This window comes from Heliangelus exortis, chromosome 28, assembly GCF_036169615.1.
Source record: "Heliangelus exortis chromosome 28, bHelExo1.hap1, whole genome shotgun sequence".
Classification (NCBI taxonomy): Eukaryota; Metazoa; Chordata; class Aves; order Apodiformes; family Trochilidae; genus Heliangelus; species Heliangelus exortis.
The window spans coordinates 3,330,141-3,348,498 of record NC_092449.1 but is presented as its reverse complement, the minus strand read 5'-3'; the positions used below and the strand labels follow the sequence as shown (position 1 = coordinate 3,348,498).

Genomic DNA, 18,358 nt, shown 5'->3' with positions numbered 1-18,358 from the left:
TGGGAGGAAGCTTGACTCATTTTCTTCAAGATCCATTGCAGGAACCTGCAGACAGTGAAGAGGTGGCAATTATTTGCTGTCCCCTGTCCTGCCTCAGGAAGCTTTTCCTGGAACCAGTGGTGAGCAGATGTGCAATTCCTGCCTCTGGATGTGTTTCAAGGGGCTTGGCTTGCTCTCAGCCTACATACAGGTTAGAAATTCATCATTCTTGCAGGGCAGACAGTTTTTCCCCACGTGCTTGTTCACTCCTGGACCTCTTCATCAGGGCTTTCACCCTTAGGGGTGAGTTTGTGAACTCAGAGGTGAACATCTGGGACCCAGCAGCAAAGCTGTAGAACTGACAGATGGTTGGAAATACTTCAGGTGGTGTTCTCTCCCTTTGTTGTTTGGTTTTTGTGGGTTTTTTTTTGTTTGTTTTTTTTTTTTTTGGGGCTTTATCCTAATAATCACCTTCCAGTAGCTCTTATGAAAGGAGGAGGAGTGAAGCTGGAATTTGGTAGCTGGAAGATAAGGCTGTGCAGGTGGTTTGGTTGCTGGAACAGATCTGGTGTGTTTTGCCTCTTCAGTGAACACAAGAGGGGAGGTCTCAGGGATTTGCTGTGCTCTGGAGAGGACAAATTTGCACCAGAGCCCTGTCCTGGGGCTGAGGATGGCACCTGGGAGAAGGCAGAGGGACAGACCCTGTCCCCCTTGAAGGTGGATGGGATGGGGTTTGTAGGAAACTAGAAGGGGGTTCCCTGTTGTTTGTTCCCTCAGCATCATTGAGGGGCTTTTTAGATGATGACAGAGGGCTTTGGGAAATGGTGGCAGAGACTCTTTAAAATGGGGGTTTGTCCCTACAGGAACCTTGAGGAAATTTAACCCCAAACAAACTGAAAGTAAACATTGAAATAGAAGTTTAATTTGGTTTGGTTTAATCCATCTGTTTGCTTTGATTCTGAACGAAGGTGTCCACACAGGAATTTAATTTCATCTAATAAAAGCACTTCAATTCATGTCCTTAATTAGGTTAGGGTGTGTTTTCTTCTTCCAGGAGCATCCTCAAATGACCTGGAGCCAAGGAACTGGGCATCAGCAGAGAAGCAATTCCTGTGTCACTGCTGTTGCCTTCCTTATCTCTCCCTAAAAAAGGAGCTCAGAGGTGGGAATGACTTCCCAGTGTCCATCCCTTCCATGGAGTGGGGCAGGGAGTTACCACCCTGATATTCCCAGCTGGCAGATGTCCAAACCTGGCAGCCCCTGGCAGTGCTGTCTTGCAGGGGTTTCAGGAAATGAAATTAAAGTGAACTCACACACAGGTTCATTTTTTAAGCTTGGAGATTGCACGGTTTGACTTGAAACCATTTTGGGTGTAGATGAGGGAATTTATACATTCTGTAATTAAAACATGTCCTGGTTTGTGTAACACTGCTTTTGTCTAATGTTAATAAGAACTGCTGCCTTGTTATTCCACTTAAATGCTTCATATTACCTTTTATCCCATTCATTTTCCAGAATTAATTGCAGACCTTTACCCATCCGAGAGCCTCATTGCGATTTATTTATTTTTTAAATCCAAATTTTTTTTTTTTTTTTCCCCTTCTAGCATTTCAAATGCTTGTTTGCTCAAGTATGTTCATACAAATTTCTGGACAGATTGCACAGTACATACTGACACCATGAACAAAAAGCTGGCCAGGCTGGCTATGAACAGCCTCCTGTGGTATGCAGTGTCGTGGCACTCAAGGAATTCAGGGATCTCTGGAGGATGCTGCTCAGGGCTTCTTTAGAAAGGTTGTTTCAGGTCTGGAAAACTCCCCCTCCAGCTCAGGGAGTGCTTCAGGCAGATTGTTGCAGAGCTGTTCAGTTGTAGAATGAGCTCTTGGAAGAACTGTTCTGCTGGGAGCTTATTCCTCTGTGCTCCAAGGATGTTTTCTTGCTCCTGAGTTTGGGGTTTTCTATCAAAAAATCAGCGTATTGTGGCTGGTTTTTTTTTTTTTTTTAGATTCTTCACTTCTGGGCTGAAAGCATTTGGAAAGGTTTTATGAGCAGTGATCAACCTCCCAGGCTTTTAAGCTCTTGCCTCTTCCTCTGCTGAGTGGCAGTGTTCCTGTAATCCTGGGGAGGTGGCTGGGATCCTGCAGAACGTGCTGGGAGATGCAGCTGCTACAAAAAGGATGCTTAGGAAAGCACCAAAATGGGCATCAGGAGACTGATAAATTTTCTTGTTGTTCTCCTAAACTCTTCTTGGCTCTTTTCCCATGAAAATGTGGCAGTGTACTCCCTCCTAAACAATATTCCATCCTATCTCTCTGTTCCTTGTCCCCCTGGAAGGCTCCATGATCCCAGCCTGGTTTTTCATCCAGTGGAGCACGGGATGGTGGCTTCAGTGGGTCTTGGAATGTTTCCTGGGATTTAGGGAATCAACCCAGCCACAGTTCTCCTGAAATTGAAGAAGTAAAAACGTAGCATGGCTTGGATTGCAGCTGAGCTGAAACTTCTGAATTCTGAAGCTTTCCTGATCTTTATAAAATAACAGACAAAGGAAAAAGTGCAGCCGCAGAACAGAAAGGTTGGAAATTCCCTGGAGTTTCTGCCTTCAGCAGGTGGAAGGGGCTGTTGAGGAGCTGAATTTCTTGAAACATAAGGAAATTGGGGTGGAGGAAGAGCTGGTGGGTGAAATGGGCAACACAGCACCAGGACTTTGCAGTGAAGTTGGAGTTTGCTTTTCCACTGAGCTGCCCACTTTCTGCTGGAAAAAATTTGCTTAGTGCCTTCTCGGGCTTAGAAGTGGCATAAATTTTCCCCTCTGATATCCAGCCTTTAACTCCAAACTTGCAGAAGCCCCCAGGATATACAGGGAAATTGTTCTGTGCCTGAAATGTGCTTGAGGGGTCAGGAGGGAATTAAGTGCAGCCCAGGTCCTCTTGGAGATGTTCTGCAGTGAAATTAAACGCCTCTCAAGAGTGAAGTTGTTTAATCAGTGGTGGTGCTACAGTTTTTATCCCTTTTCTAGGTAGAAATCACTTTCAGGAGGTTTTGTATTTTCTCACTTGGAATTCTCTACATTTCCCTGAGTGTTTCTTGGCAGTGAGTGCTGGAGCTTTACCTTTCTCTGCAATAATCTTTGATTTTTTTTTTTTTTTTTTTTTTCTTGTTTCCGTAGGATGCTGTGACATCAAAACCAGTAATCCAGTTTCAAGGAAGCCAAGGGGTAAGTTTGGATGTGGGTTACTTTGGGAAGTTTTTTATTGGCTTATGCATTCATCTGAGTAAGGTTTTTGTTCTGTGTGTCTGTCCTGTTCCCATTCAAAGAACCCCCAGGCTCTGATTTCCCAGGGCTGGGAAGTTCCGATGGGCTCCAGGAATGAGAGTTTGCTCTGTAAAAATCCCTCCCCCTCTTTATTTTTTAACCTTGCTAAATCCAGAGCAATGCAAAGTGCTCTTAGTGGTGAAATTGAGTTTTGGAAGGCAGTGCTGTTGGGTAGAACAAGGAAATTAAAAGTGTGCTGATGGCAGGACTCAGTTGGGTGCAGCATTCCATGGAAAACTCGCCTGTCTCCTGAGGAAATAACCTGCTAAGGATGGAAAACTCCAGTGCAAGACTTTATGGCTACCAACTCTTTACAGGAACAGTGCTTGAGGGGTGCTAGAAAGGTACTGAAGCTTTATTTAACAATTAAGGTTTGAAGAACTGTGTAGTTCCTCTGAGTGCCAAAAGGAGGGTTTTATATTTAGGAGTTTTATTTCTCTAACTTCTGTTCTGATGACTGAACTCCTCAGAGGTATTTATAGATGCTTGAAACTGTCATACCAGTTACTGACAACGTTGAGATTTAGTTGGTAGCATTCCTGGTAGAGCAGTGAACATTAAAAATGTCATTTATGGGCCTTTTAGATCCCAAATGTGCCTTTTTAGCTTTGGCGCTCTGCGTAAGGATGGGCAAGATAATTTTTTTTTTTTTTTTTTTCCAAGAATCTGTACTCAACTTTAAAAAACCTCTTGATAGTTTGTTGTGGTACAAGAAAACTTTCAAAAAGGCTTAAGTTAAGTAGGCATTGAAGTCTGGCACATTTCTCCTGGCCCTTATTTCCCCATGTGATGTTGGGCTCATGAATACTCCTCTAACAAAGCGTAGCAGGAAAGACATGATCGTTATCATAAGAGAAAAAATATAAACCTTCCTGGCCTGGGAAATGAAGAAAGGAGCAATTTCCAGGTTCCTTTTTTTTACTTTGTTTACAATTAAACTTCCCAGAAAACTCAGCATGGAAGCTTAGATAAAAATCTGCAACTGAAGTGAGTGCCCAGGAAGACTTTTAAGGGTGCCTGATTGGTTGCTATTAGATGAGCAAACAGCTTTGCATGTAATGAAGGCTCTGAAGATTGCAGATGCTTTCCTTTCCCTTTGTAGAGACACTTTGAGAGGGATCTACACCTAACTTTTCCTGTAAAGCTGCTCAGGTTCTAGAAATGCCTCTTCTCTTCATCTTCCTCCTGGAAGGAAACAGAGCAGAATGAATCAGAACAGCTTAAAACACTCCAGCGCCCTCAGCTGCTCTGCTCCCCTTGTGGGTTCCTCAGGGATGTGATGCAGATCCGGGTGTTCTCAGGTTAACCAAAAGAAAACCTTTTTTAAAATTCTCTTTTAAAAATTCCAAAAAAATGCCTATTTTAAGTTAGGCAATCCCTCAAGATGGATTTTTTTTTAAGCACCTGTTTTAAAGTGATGCCGTTCCTTACAATGATGAAAAATATTTTAAAGTTATGTTTCTTACAATAATTTAAAATGATGCAGTTCCTCCTAATATTCAAAAACATTTTAAAATGTTGTTCCTTCTAATAATTAAAAACACTTTCAAATGATGCTGTGCCTTCTAATAATTAAAAGCATTTCCAAACGATGCCGTTCCTTCTAATAACTACAAATTTTCAAATGACGCAGCTCCTTTAAAAAAAAAAAATAAATAAAAAAGAATGCACTTAATAATTATTTCTGAGCCCTTACCTTGCAGAGAAGAGTTTCTGGGGGCAGAGCTGCCCATCACCTGTGATTCCAGCCCAGGGCTGGCTGGAGCAGGAGCAGAGCAGCCCCAGGATGGCCTTGGCTGTTGCCATTTAAAGAGCGGTGAGGGTAGAAGGAGGATGTTGGCAGCTTGGGGCTGACCTCTCCCTGCCTTGTTTTCAGCTGTTTAATTAATTGCACTGTCAAGTAAAGGCCAAAGGTAGAGCTCTGAAGAAAGCAAGATTCAGTGCAATGAAGGCAGATAGAAAGAGCTCTTTGTCCTTTTATGATGATATTTGCTGGGTATGACAAGGAGCTGGCAGCTGCAGAACCATCTGGTTTTAAGTGTAGTGCTCGTGTGCTTTAAGGAATTGACAGCAGGGCTTTAAATGCCTTCCAGTGAGCTCCTGTCACTTGGGCAGAGAAGATAATTTCAGTGACTTAACAAGTTTTCACATTATGAGGTTCAAACAGATGTGTTTACTTATTTGTAGCTGTTTATTTATTAGCTGTTTATTTTTGGAATACACTTTTCTCCCACTTAATTCTCTGATTTGCTACCTCCCTGTTTTGCTGCTCAACAAACATTACAGAATTCTCATTAAATTCTGAAGGTGGCAGTTTTTGTATGTAGCACAAAGTCAGTGATTTGAGGCAGTGTCCAGTGATAAAAGTTTTTCATGGTATCATTTTTTTTCTGTTTAAAATCCCTCTTGCAAGATGGAAAAATCTACAAGTTATTTGATGAGTGGGGAAGCAGGACATAAAACAAGAAAAGCAAAGTGCATAAAGCAAAGTGCTGCTTCCTTCATTTAATTTAATTCTCTAGAACCTTCCTGACTTGTTGAATCTCATTCTTTGTGGGGCTTTTAAATGCCTCCAGCCATGTCTGAGTTTTTTTTTTAACTTTTCCTGATGCTGGTCTAATGAATGCTGTCAGAGATGCTCCCAGCTTCTGATACACAGAAAACAACTTTCATGCTTAATATTCTAATTAACCAGAGGAGAGAACTGGCCAGGAATAAACCATGGGTCAGCAAAGTGGCAGCTTGGTCAGCCAGGTGCAGATGTCAGTGGTTTTACCCCAAAATAAAGCAGCTTTTTCAGTGACAGGGGACAAAACCTCCTGCTCTGGGTCCAATCTCCTGAGAGTTTTTATAACCTGTAAATGATATTTGCCTTGGGATGTATTTTTATATATCAAAGCTGGTCTTAATAATTACTATTTCAGGGCAATAATCAGAATTTTGATGGTAGTAACTAAGTGGTAACCAGCAGTGTGTTACTCCGAGGTAGTGAAGTTGGGATTATCTGGATATTTCTTAAGAGCACCATCTGCTCATTACTTTCTCATCATGAACTGGATTTTCTTGGGTAGTTTTATAAGTTTATTGGAATCTGGAGCACTTTGCTGGTGAGAATAGGAATTTAGGAGTTGGAATACCAAAGCCTTACAACCTGTAGTAGCAGAAGAAAGGCTGAAGATGCTTCTGTTTAGTAGAAGCCTCTGCAAAACTGGAGATGGGGTTGGGTTAAATTTGCAGGTGTTTGTTTACTGGGCAGGGGGAGGAGGGAAAGAACTGAACGGGGAGAGAAGGAAAAAAAAAAAGCCTTCAGGTGCCAAATATTTGTGTGTTCCTGCAGCTTTAAAACGTGACTGTTCGGAACAAAACGTCTGAACTTGACGTGGTTGGAAAATGTGACGTTGCCCCCCCCTGTTTCTTGGGATGATCTGAAGCTGGTATTAATAGAGGAAGCTGAAACTGCCATTCAGAACAAGCTGTACGCAGATGAATGTTACTTGAAAGAGGAGAAAAAAAAAAAAGAAGGAAAAAAAAAAAAAAAAAGGCAGAAGTCACATCTGTACTGAGCTATTTTTAAGTGTCTATGGTTACTGGCGTACTACTCAGCACCAAAATTAGGGCTCCCTCAAAGCAGTTACCATGCTGATTTGGTGGCTTGAGAAACCTTCTGTTTCAGCTAAAAATAATTCCCAGATAAGGGCCAGTTTGCATCTGTTACACTTTTCAGTACTGGGGTGAGCAAAGTTTCACACCCGAGGGGCTCGTGCTCCTCTCTCGTTTTACACCCTTCGGAAAAGCTGCAGAAACTCTACCAAAAAAATGCCAGAGTTGGGCTTTTAGAGTGGTAACTCAGGAGGTGGAAGCAATTTATTCTTGTATATGAATATAGGATTTGGTTACATCCTCCAGGTTTTATTTTACAAACCTGGGAAGAAGCTGAACTGACCCATGGTGTTTAACTTCTCACCCCGGCCCTGGCAAATTAGTGAGGGGGTGAAGGGCACCAAGTGTAAAATACCCCCAGCTCCTGTTTGCATAACTGACTTTTTGCATCTTCTCAGCTAGCTTGTAAAGCAGGAGAGAATTTTATTCCTTCTGGATGGGTGGAGGCAGAGAGTGCTGGGACAGATTAAGGGCTCAAGGCTATGGAGGAGCACGTTTGGCCCAGGAGATAACGGAGCTCAGAGGGTCGCCACCAAATCCTTCTCTGAGTATTTTTAGATCCAGATCCTGTTTGGGAGGAGCTGGAGGGGTAGAACTTGTCCCTTCTGGATGTCTCAAGCCTGGGTTTCTTGGCTTTCAAAAGAAGGGAGGTCTGTGTTGAGGGCTGGCTGGGCTCTAGGGAGAGCAAATGGAAACGGCTCGATGCAGGTCACACACAAGTGGTTCTTGCAGGTTCTGAGAACCTCCCTGTGGTTTTGTAAAGTGGCACAAATGCTCTTGGGTTTCCAGGCTTCTGCAGACATCCGAGGTGAAAGGAAACCACCTAGAAACCCTCCTGCATCTGCTGCTGAGCACACAGACTCAGCTGGGTTTGCTGGGCACGTCTATTTTGTGCATAGATGTGGCAAATCTGGGTAAATATAAATCAGTGTGGTTGAGCAGAGCCTAAAATAGGCTTGAAGCTGATGTCCCTTCTGTCTGGGTTTCTGGAAGCCATCTTAATGATCAAATATTGATGTGAGAGTAGGAGCTGGGATGCTGAGGTTTGTGCTGGAGCTTGAAGGCAGAGGGGAAAACGGTTTGAAAAATGAATGGTTGGAGAGGAAGGGGGGGGAAAACAATGCAGATCACTGTCTGTGGAGCACACTTAGTGCTTGATTAAATATTTAATTTAGCAGCAGTGTCACAGTCCACTGTGAGCCATGAAATCTCGTTATGGAATTATAATCTCTTGAAAAAGAATAAGCATGTTACCTAGTGACCTGCCCACTGCTGTCTTTAGTGCTGGATCACTAATTCTAAAGAAACACAGCACACGGGCTTTAAATTGAATATAAACAGTGGTAGCAAGGCTGTTTTGAGCCTGAATCAATAGAATTGGGTCAGATTCTTAGAACAAGATGATTGTGGGCTCTGCTTTGAAGGCAGCAGCCCGCCAGCTCAGCCCTCTGTTCTGTTACAGACAGAGCTGCCTTTTCAGCTGCTCTTTCACATCTGCCTCCCCTCTTCTTTTCTTTTTCCAGTGCCTCAAGTTTTGCCAGCTTGAATCTTTCTTGCTTTTCAGTCTCCCCTGCAGTAATCCCTATGCCTGACTTCTAGTGGGTTGCAGAATGGCCATAAAGCAGAGTGACTGCTGAAATATTGGATTTTCTGGTAGTGCAGAGGCTGCCCAAGTGACCAATATTTTTTCTCCTCCCAAACAGCACATCACAATCCCCAGGCCTGATCGACCCACAGAAGTGAGGACTTTCACATTTTATCTTTCAAATATTGGCAAGGACAGCCCTCAAGGGAGTTTTGACTGTATCCAGCAGTATGTATCTAGGTGAGTGGCACAGCAAAAGGAACCTTTTATACAGATATTTGTGTGTGTGTGTGTACATACATCTTCTGTAGAATTTTTTCCCCAGATGAGCCAGAGCAAAACTTAATGCATGTTATTTCTTTTTAAAGTCTTTCTAGTAACTTAACACATGTTTATTTCTTTTTAGAGTCTACTCTGTGTGCATGTGTGTATTTATTATTATTATTTCATTAGAATGGTTTGGGTTGGAAGGGACCTCAAAGGTCACCATGATCCAACCCCCCTGCATGGACAGGGCCACCTCCCACCAGCCCAGGCTGCACAAGGCTTCATCCAACCTGACCTTCAACAGGTTGGGGCATCCCTGGGCAACCTTTTCCTGTGTCTTCCTACCCTCATGGTGAAGAATTTTTTCCTAACATCCAATTATTCAGATCCCACCACCCCAGCGAGCAGTGCCGGCTCGGGAGTGTAATTTTTTTTTTTTTTTTTTCTTTTTTTCCCATTGCACTTTTTTTTTTCAGCAATGGCAACATCCAGCTGGATTGTCTGGGAAGCATACAGGATAAAATCACTGTGTGTGCTACTGATGATTCCTACCAGAAGGCAAGGCAGAGCATGGCCCAGGCAGAGGAGGAGACGAGGAGCCGCAACGCCATCCTCATCAAACCTGGGGGCAGATACGTGGGTAAGAAACCACTCAAGGTTTGGGGGATGCTTTCACCTCTGAAGTCAAACCCTGAGGTTTGTTTTGCTTGCCTGTGGAAGTCTGAACAAGCATCTGGGAGTTCCTTGTGGGTGTCTTGGTTTCTTTGGATGCTGCTGCTTCTTCGTGGCTTCCATCTTCACCCCAGAACACGTGTGGTGGGCTCTGGGTGCAGTCCCACCCCTTTGGGGCCAGGTCATGTTTATTGTGTGGTGATGCTGAGCCTGCTGATCCCTCAGAACCATCAGATCCATCCTCACAAAGTCAGCTCCAATGTGCCACCTCTGTTGTCCCCCACACCTGCCTGCACTTGAAGCCACCAGATGCAACATCTCAGCTGCAGACAGCAGTGCCCTTGTGCTGCTACACAAAGGGACTAAAGCACTGCTGCTGACTGCAGCCTGACACAAACCATCTTATTGTGACAGGGAGGGTCTTAGGGAAGGAAATAAAACCCTGCCAGACATTGGTGGGCTCCAGAAAGAGCCTGCAGAGACCTCCCTTTGGGCTCAGGCCCCAGCTGAAAGTCTGGTCTCAACCTTTGGGCACACATATTAACCAGAAAGTGGGAGTTTCATTTTTATTTTCTTGAGCCAGCTGTTTGCTTGTGGTTTTGTTTTGGTTTTTTTCTGCAAACAGTCTCTTCTCAGAGGATGTCTGTGATGGGAATGGTGAGTTGCAAAGCGTAGAACTGACCCTGACTCATTGTTTTATCAGCCAAGTGCTCAAAGCTGAGAAATAAGATAGTAATCAGGAAGGAAATGCATTGATTTCCTGTAGACTAGCAAATTATTTCATTTAGTTTATATCTGAGAACATTTTAGTAAGTGGATGAAGTCGTTAGGTTTGGGAGGGAGAAGATTCTCAAAGCAAATTGCTTCCTGGAAAGATGGAGCAAAACTTTTGATTGAAAACTGCTCCTGTTAAAACAGTTATGGTAGGATCACCTCAAAAACAGGGGAGTGGAGTGCAGGCTGCAGCTAGAAGACAGCAGGAGGGAAGAAAACCCAAGAAGGAAGAGGCTGAGCAAGGACAGTCCTGGTGTGGGATCTGCACGTCTCTGGTGTGCCAGCCCCATCAGCTGATTGACTCCCAAGCTGGTCTGGAGGGAGGAGGTTGGCTCTCACATTTCCATGAGAACACAGAGCTCAGCACTTAAACCTCAGCAGTCATTCCAGGCAGCTCAGATGGGGAAGAATTTATATGAAATGTTGAAATTGGAGCTCAACAGAACAGTGGAGATGGGCACTGACACTCCAGTGTGTGTGTGTGTATGGAAATAGTGCTGCAGGGGGATGTGTGTGCTTTATATACACTAAATATGTGTGTGTATATATAGAGACATATGCACATGTATAAATATTTTAAAAGACTTTGTGTTCTAGCTTAACTTTTTTTTTTTTTTCCCTATCATTGCACATTTTGGCTCCAGCCTTAAGTGGAAACCTCCCCGTGTGTTTTTGCTGTTCATGACCTGGCAGGAGTGAAGGGAGTTCTAGAAAGCTGATAAATCTTTTCTTCTCCCAACTCTGGACTTGAAGTCCAGTTGCCCTCTGAATTTTAGGATGCTGAACATGTGAATTTTGGGGGATTTTTTTCTCCTTCTCTCTTAACTCAACCCTGATGGGTCGGACTTGCTTGCATCAGCTTGGGGTGTAATAAAAAGCCAGGAAATGGGGACTCAGTTATGCAATCTGCATTTCAGTAAAACAAACACTGCAGACAGTCACCAGTATCTTCAGATGAGTCAGTTGAAAACATTGCTTCCTAGCAGTGGAGAATTGCCATGCTGAAATAAACCTCCAGGACACTTACAGTAAATGTTGGATGTTTTTTGGCCTGGTGAAGGTCACTTTCTCCAACCAAAGTGCTTATTGATTGCAGCTCCCTGCTTTAGACCTTGGAACCTACAAATAATCTTTTTTTTTTTCCCATTTGCTGCTTTTGTGACCTGTGTTTGGGTTGAAAACAAGAAAATCACTTGCTTTGTGCTTTAGCAAGTGGTGTGGGCCATGCCTGAGGGTTTCAGCTTTGCAACAGGAGCAGGAAAAACCAAATTCTGGTTGAATGCTGCCAGAAAGAGCCCCATTTGGGATTGAGGTGTGAGGAAGCTGCCTGCCAGGGCTTTGGGATGAACTTCAGGGGTAGCTCCATGTTCTGACATCTCCATCAGTGGGGTTGGAGGGGTGGTTAGAACAGAGGGCAGGCTGATGGCTCTGGGTTGGCAGGGGGGGAAGGGAGGTGGGACCCAGCCCCATAAAGTTCCTATTGTTCTGCAAACAGAAACATCTGCTGGAGTAGCAGTTTTTTGCTGAGATCAGCAGCAGGGAGCCACTCGCTGACCAGTTCTGGGCTTTGCACTCCAGATTTCAACTCTTCTACATAATAATGCAGAATTTGCTTCTCATGGGGAGGGGGAAGAAAAAAAAAGAAAAAAAAAAATGGTCAGATTAGTCGTGAGGATACGTGCACTTGGGATAAATGAAATGCACTTGGGATAAATGAAATGCACTTGGGATAAATGAAAAGCTGGCAGACAAAGAGAGCTTTATGTAAGCTTGTGGCCAATAATACTCAGGTTTCCAGAGCTTGGTGTTGCTGCTCACTTGTTACAAGCTTGTCACGAATCCTAAAACTCCCGGGTACGGTCGTTTCGGGATGGATGGGGTGTGCTGCTTGTTGTTTGGCCTTCACTGTCATCTTCTGGCACTTCAGGTGGTGTCCCAGACTCCGTGTAGATGCTGACAGGCCATTGGCCTTTGTGAGGTGACTGCTGCAGTTGACTGTTCTCATCTCATTTTTAGGCAAAAAGGTTCAGGTGCGTAAACCTGCCCCAGGAGCTTCCGATGCTGTTCCCTCCAGGAAGCGCCCGACGCCAGTCAACCTTGCCAGTGCAATAAAGAGGGGCAACAGTGCCATTTCTCAGAGACCCTTCAAAGATAGGGTTGTGCACTTACTGGCACTAAAGCCTTATAAGAAACCTGAACTTATACTCAGACTGCAGAAGGATGGACTTTCTCAGCAGGACAAGGATTTGCTGGACAGCCTTCTGCAACAGGTTTGTACTCTGCTGAAGGCAGTGGTTGAGGTAAAGGGAAACAAAAAAAAACGGTGGGTCAAGGGTTGGACTTGATCTCTGAGGTCCCTTCCAACCCAGCTAATTCTATGATTCTATGAAATGGCTTCTCAGAACTCTGTGAGGCTGAACCTAACCTGGGGTGTCTCCAAGCTGTAGCTGAGTGTCTCTCCAAGGGCTACAGAGCAACAGTTTGTAATTCACATTACATTTTACTAGAGGTAGCAGAGGCCTCTCCTGTCTACACCCCAGTTTAGGTGTGTGCAGCTGAGCTGTAGGATTTTAATTCCCCACATCAGTCCCTCCAGAGGGACTCTTCTGGTTGGGCACAGGGAGAATGATCCAGCAGAAGATTTACAACCTGTTGGGTTTGTTAGAAACCTATGAATCAACGTGTTGCTCTGAACAGGGACACAAAGCACCACGTTGTGTGTTGCTCCACATCACGTTTCCTACACGAAGGATAAAATTATGTCCTTCTCCATTAAGCTTTCCATCTTCCCATTGGTCAGTGCCTTTCCTGCTTAGGAGTGCAGCTGCTTAGGTGTGAAGATCATGCAGGTTCTTGCAAAGCATGTTATTTGTGTGTCAAGGCTGAGAGCTGTCTCCAAGCTGATTCAGCCCTTGACACTTGGAGTCCTCCATTTCAGGAGCTGCAGTAAACACCTTTATTGCTCTCACAGTGCTGGGCACAGCATGGCTATTTATTTAAACACTGCAGCTGCCCTCTTCTACACTGGTATTAAGTTTTTTACTCCTTTGCAGAGCTGAAAAGCATGAGACAGTGAGGAGTGAGTTTGCCCAAGGGCACAGGGCAGGTCATGCTGCAAATAGAGTTATTACTGGCACAACTTGCTCCTTCCCTAGATTTTAATCCTGCAGCCCTTCATTTTCCAGCTGCACCAGCCTTCTTTTCAGCACCTTTTTGAGGGCTATCAGTAAGTTTCATGCTAGAAACACTATTTCTGATCATCACCTTTAAGCCAGGCCTCTCACAAACCCCTACCAGGCGAGTTCCTGTGTGTGTGGCAGCACCCAGGGTGTCAGCCTGGTTGGGCTGAATGCTGATTTGGCTGTAAATTTGCTGCTGAACTTAATCTCCTTTTCAGCACTCCCAGGGTTTCCATCCACAAGCAGACACAGATAAGCTAAAAATTACAGGCTGCAGTAAAGCTCCCTGTCTAAATACGTCGAGGTGTGTGGGGTTCATCGTGCTCTTGCATCTCTGGGAGGACTCTGTGTTCCTCATGGCCTTTTTGCCTGATTTTGCAAGCTTTCTATTTTTGGGTAGGCTTGGGGTGGAGCTTGCAGAGTCCCACACCAGCAAAACAAGGAGGTAGCAACTCCTCAGCCTCTGTGCTGAGAAAATCTGAGCTGTTGTTCTCCTGCCTGGGCTCCAAGCCTTGCCGAGCAGCAGGGAGGGTTTTTGAAAGAGAACCTGGCTTTGCTGTTGTTTCTCAGGCATGTTCTCTGGGATATCTAAATGTAAAACACGGCTCAAATTCTTCTTGTATTTTGGCTCAGGCTTTTGGAAAGCTGACAGAACTGAAAGGAAAAACAAAGTGTTGGTCGTGTCAACTGATAACCAAGCTTTTAATTTTTTGCTTATCAGGAGAGCTGGGTTGGTGCTTTTTGCTTTGAAATTTCTAGATTATGGTGGTTTCTTTTTTAGTAATAGGTCGTAGTCTCCCTAAAGCAAAAGCAGAGGAGTTGACAGCATCCTCAATTAATTCAGGACTTTCCACTCCTTCACTTGTTTTTCTGAGCCTGTTTGCCTGCTGCTCGGAGAACAGAAATCCAACAGCACAACCAGCTCCTGAAGGGAGCCAGATGTGGAGAACACCAACCTTTAAACAGTGCCCAGTATTTCCACTGACTGAATAAAAGCATCTTCCAGTTTCCAGTGCAAACCAGTTGTCAAACTGGGCAGGTGAAGCAGTGGGTTTGGGATGTGTTGCTGGCTGTGGGCGCAGCATTTGGCCACCTTTGTGTCCCCTCTCTAGAAAAAAAAAACCACCCAAATTTAAAGCTGTGTTTTCTTTCTAAACTCTCAGTCTTGTAAAATCACCTCAAAAGGGGGTTCACCAGGACATTATCTGAAAGCTGAATTGAGGCTGTTTGCTTTGGGCTTTGTTTTTCAGCTGTAACCAGCAGCAAGAAGTGAAATTTCCAGTCGAGCTGTGGAAAGGAGAAAGCAGGAGAACTCTGAACAACTTCTTTCCATTCTAACACAGCTCTGCCAGTTCTAGCAATGTTTCCTATCCCTGCAGAGTTTTGTGGGGAAACTACACACAACAGAATGGGACAAAATGTCAGCAAGCTTCTCGTGCAAGCAAACCTCAGCACATAATTTGGGTGCTTTATTGTAAAACCCTGGCTTGTAAGCTGCTGCTCACAGGTTTTGCTCCTGCCCTGAAGTATTCCTGGGGAGAAATTCTCCTCTGTGAAATCCAGCAGATGAGCCCAATGCTCTCAGCTCCCTAGAGCAGATCACCAAGGTGTTCTCTTTGAGAAAGAAAGTAGCTTTCTGTCCCCTGTTTGGTTTGGGAGGGAGAATTTATCTTCTGGCAATTGTTAACCAAGCTTCTGCCCCCAGAGCTCCTCTATCAGCTCAGAAACTGCACTGCTCTGTTATCAGCCAGGTGTGAGAACTGAACTGCCTGTTCCAGGAGGCTTTCTTTCCAGGGATTTCCATAAGCACCATTCCAGATAATCCCAGCTGAATAATCACTTTAGCTAGGACTTGCTTCCCAGTAAGCTGGGTATGCTTTGGGAACTCCCAGTAAACTCTTGCAGATGACAAGGCCAAAGGAAAAAAAAAGCACAGTTTGATTAAAAAATGTCAATAATTAGGAAATGAAGTACAGGGTCCTTGTTCTCTTGATATTCCTGAGATTCTCCCTGCATCTTAGACCTGTTTTGTTAGGGCAAGTGAGAAAACAAAAAACCCTAACAATTCCTTGGAAATTTTTTTTGTTTCAGGTGGCAAACTTGAGTGCCAAGGACAGCACTTTCACACTGAAAGACTGTGTATACAAAGAAGTGCAGAAGGACTGGCCTGGCTACTCAGAAGGAGATCAGCAGCTGCTGAAGAGGATCCTTGTTAGGTAATAATTCCACCTTTTCTAACAGCTGGAGCTTAAATACTGGGCCAGGTCAGTGGCTGGAAGTCAAGGTAACTTTGGGAAGCTTTTGGCTGACAGGCAGCAAGGAAATAAAATACATTTCCTAGGTTTCTGAAGGAGAATTCTGCTCTGAGTGTTGCTGTTTCCCTCTCAGGGTTTTCAGTGTGATTCTTCCTGTCTTAGTGTAGATTTTTTTTTCAGGAGACTGAGATTTTGATTTGATTTGGGGAGTTCTTTTCTTGCATTTTGGGTTAAGATGAAGTTGAGCATGCTCTGTTTGAACAGTTTCCATGATTTGAAAGCCCACTTGGCTCTGAGACTTTGTTAAACCACCAGAAACTTGGGACTTTCAAGTTCTTTGGTGTGCTAAAGAAAACTCCAACTCTCTTAAATGGCCTTGATGTTGAATTAGAATTAAGTGGAAAAATACAACCACCGTGCAGTCTTCCAAAAAGTTAATTTTTCCCTGCAGAGAGCCCTGTTAACTGCTTTTTTTCTCCAATTGTGGCATTCAGTTATGTGAAGGTCTAAAAATAGACCTTGGAAAGGATGCATTCAACTGTCCAAACAAAAACCTGCTCAGCCAATGCAGGTGATGAGGCTACAAAATGGAAAAAACAGGCAGGGTTGAAGACGGGAGAGTGAAAAAAAAAACCAAAAAACCCAACAAAACATTCAGAAAAAGGGCAGAGGCAGCAGATGTAGGGCTTTATGTAGGGCTGTGCTCTGCCTGGTTGCCTGGATCCAGCCAATTGTTGCCTGGCCTCTCAGTTTTCAGGGCTGGTTGCCCCTGGCTGGTTGATGGGGTAATTAACACACCTGTAAAGATGAGAACAGTGCCCCTGGGAAGCCATGTGAGGAGCAAGGAGTTTGTGCATCCCCCTGCTCTACTGAAATGGTTTTTTCTGCTCTGGCAAGAGCTGCTGGATTAAGAGCAGTTTTGCTTTTCATTCCCTTGCTTTAAATCTATCATGAACACAGCAGGAGATGACACAAAGTTCCTGGCTCCTGGCAGGCAGCAACTTCAAAAAGCCACTTTCCCCATAGGGTTTGGGGGGTTTCACTGTTCCCCTTCTGTCCCCACAAACTCTGAGTACTTTTCCTGAGTTGCTGTACCCCAAAATCTGGAGACACCAATGTGCCCTCAGACATTTACCAATTAGAATGACTTGCATTGTACTTCTAATATTTTTTTTTTTTTTTTTTTTGCTCCAAGAAGTTCCTGGTGTTTGTTGAATATCACAGATACAAACCATGCTCTTTTGCATGATGCAACTTAAAAGTCTTATTGTGAAGCCCTAAAAGTAAACCCTAGTGGGCTAATAATACCATCACTGTTCCTGTAAAATGAGGTTTTAATGGTGCTGGGGAGTGGGAGAGCTCACTCCTCAACATCTGAACTTGATTTTCAGCCCCTTTGCAGTGTTTTTGCTTTTTGAATTTTCTGGGGAAGTCAGTTTTAACTGGGTGAGGCAAACACAGCAGAAATCAGTGTAAATACTGCTTTGCTTTGCTTATTGAGCTGCATTTCCATTGCAGCAGCAAGAATATTTCTGGTCTTTACACCTGAGCAGTTCAGTGCCAGTTTTTACCAAACTATACGTGGGTCTTTTTTTTTTTCCAAGGTTGTAATTCATTTGTTTTAATACTTCCATCACCAGTTCAAGAGAAAAGAGGTAAAACTGTCAGAAAATCTGTTCCATATGGGCAGGGAATCCTCTTGTGGGTCTGATAGCTCAGCCTGCCTCCTCCTTCTTGCCACAACTGACTGTCCCTTCCCAAAGAATGACAAAAATCATGGGAAGGCAAGAAAAGAGAGGAGCAATTACTCTCTGGTGTTGGTAGAGATTTTCCTGTGGTGGTTTCTTCTTCCTAGATCTTGTCTGGGATCAAAACTTCAAGAGCCTGAACAAGCTGTTCCCATGGCACCTTCCTCAGGCAGAATTTGAGCCTCCAAAGTTTTGGGGAAGATTTGAAATCCTAAATTCTAAATCCCTAAATCCCTAAATTCTCTTGTGGGTTTGGGTTGTTTTGTTTTTTTTTAATTATTATTTTTATTTCAGGAAACTCTGTCAGTCCCAGAACATCAGTGGGTTTCAAGGAGAAGCACCTTCCCTGAGTCCACCCAAAGATAATGTGAACTCCAGCTCTCCTCCTCAGGTGGGTGATCCCTCTCCAAGGGGGTTGGGGCTGCCCAAAACAGAGCCAGAAACCCCAGAAACTGGCTCTGTGAGTTCTGGATGTTGGAGCTGGAGCCAGGCTGAGGTGCTCAGCCTGTCTGCAGGCTGTAATCACCTGCTGCTGGAGGCTGGGGGGTCAAGAGGTTGTTGGGTGGCTTAATTTTTTATTTTTTTTTCTGGTTTATTAAGTTAGAGTCTTAATTCTGAGTTTCCTCAGCATCTGTCTCTCCTCTGGATGTGGTTCAGTGCAGCCCTATGGGGAGGATCTCTAACAATGTGTTTTCAAGGTTTAGTTTTAAGGGCTAAATTCTTTTCCCAGTGCCTACAAATCCCTCTTGGAGTTCCTGGGAGAATGAGCTTTGTGTTTTACTCATTACTAATAATTGACTGGAACCAAGCAGTAATAAGTAGCTCCTAAACATGATTGAGTTATTAAAAAAAAAACAACCCTTGACCTTTTTCAACCTAATTGCCATGACAGAACAGGGGCAGGTTGGGCTGCTCTTGGGTTTCTT

The 18,358-nt window shown here is 44.1% G+C and overlaps 1 protein-coding gene across 2 annotated transcripts in view; it reads left to right on the top strand.

Annotated features, from left to right (window-relative positions):
* The window catches only part of ELL (elongation factor for RNA polymerase II), a 51,467-nt gene that overhangs the window by 20,669 nt on the left and 12,440 nt on the right, over window positions 1-18,358 (top strand). Inside the window, exons 1-7 of one of the 2 annotated variants that reach the window (XM_071727951.1) lie at window positions 134-190; window positions 3,146-3,193; window positions 8,656-8,777; window positions 9,281-9,444; window positions 12,267-12,520; window positions 15,521-15,645; window positions 17,727-17,823. In XM_071727951.1, coding sequence (XP_071584052.1) covers window positions 149-190; window positions 3,146-3,193; window positions 8,656-8,777; window positions 9,281-9,444; window positions 12,267-12,520; window positions 15,521-15,645; window positions 17,727-17,823 — 852 coding nt within the window. In that variant the 5' untranslated portion in view covers window positions 134-148. Of the gene's footprint in view, window positions 1-133; window positions 191-3,145; window positions 3,194-8,655; window positions 8,778-9,280; window positions 9,445-12,266; window positions 12,521-15,520; window positions 15,646-17,726; window positions 17,824-18,358 lie in introns of those variants that run through there. The other variant, XM_071727950.1, reaches the window with a different exon arrangement.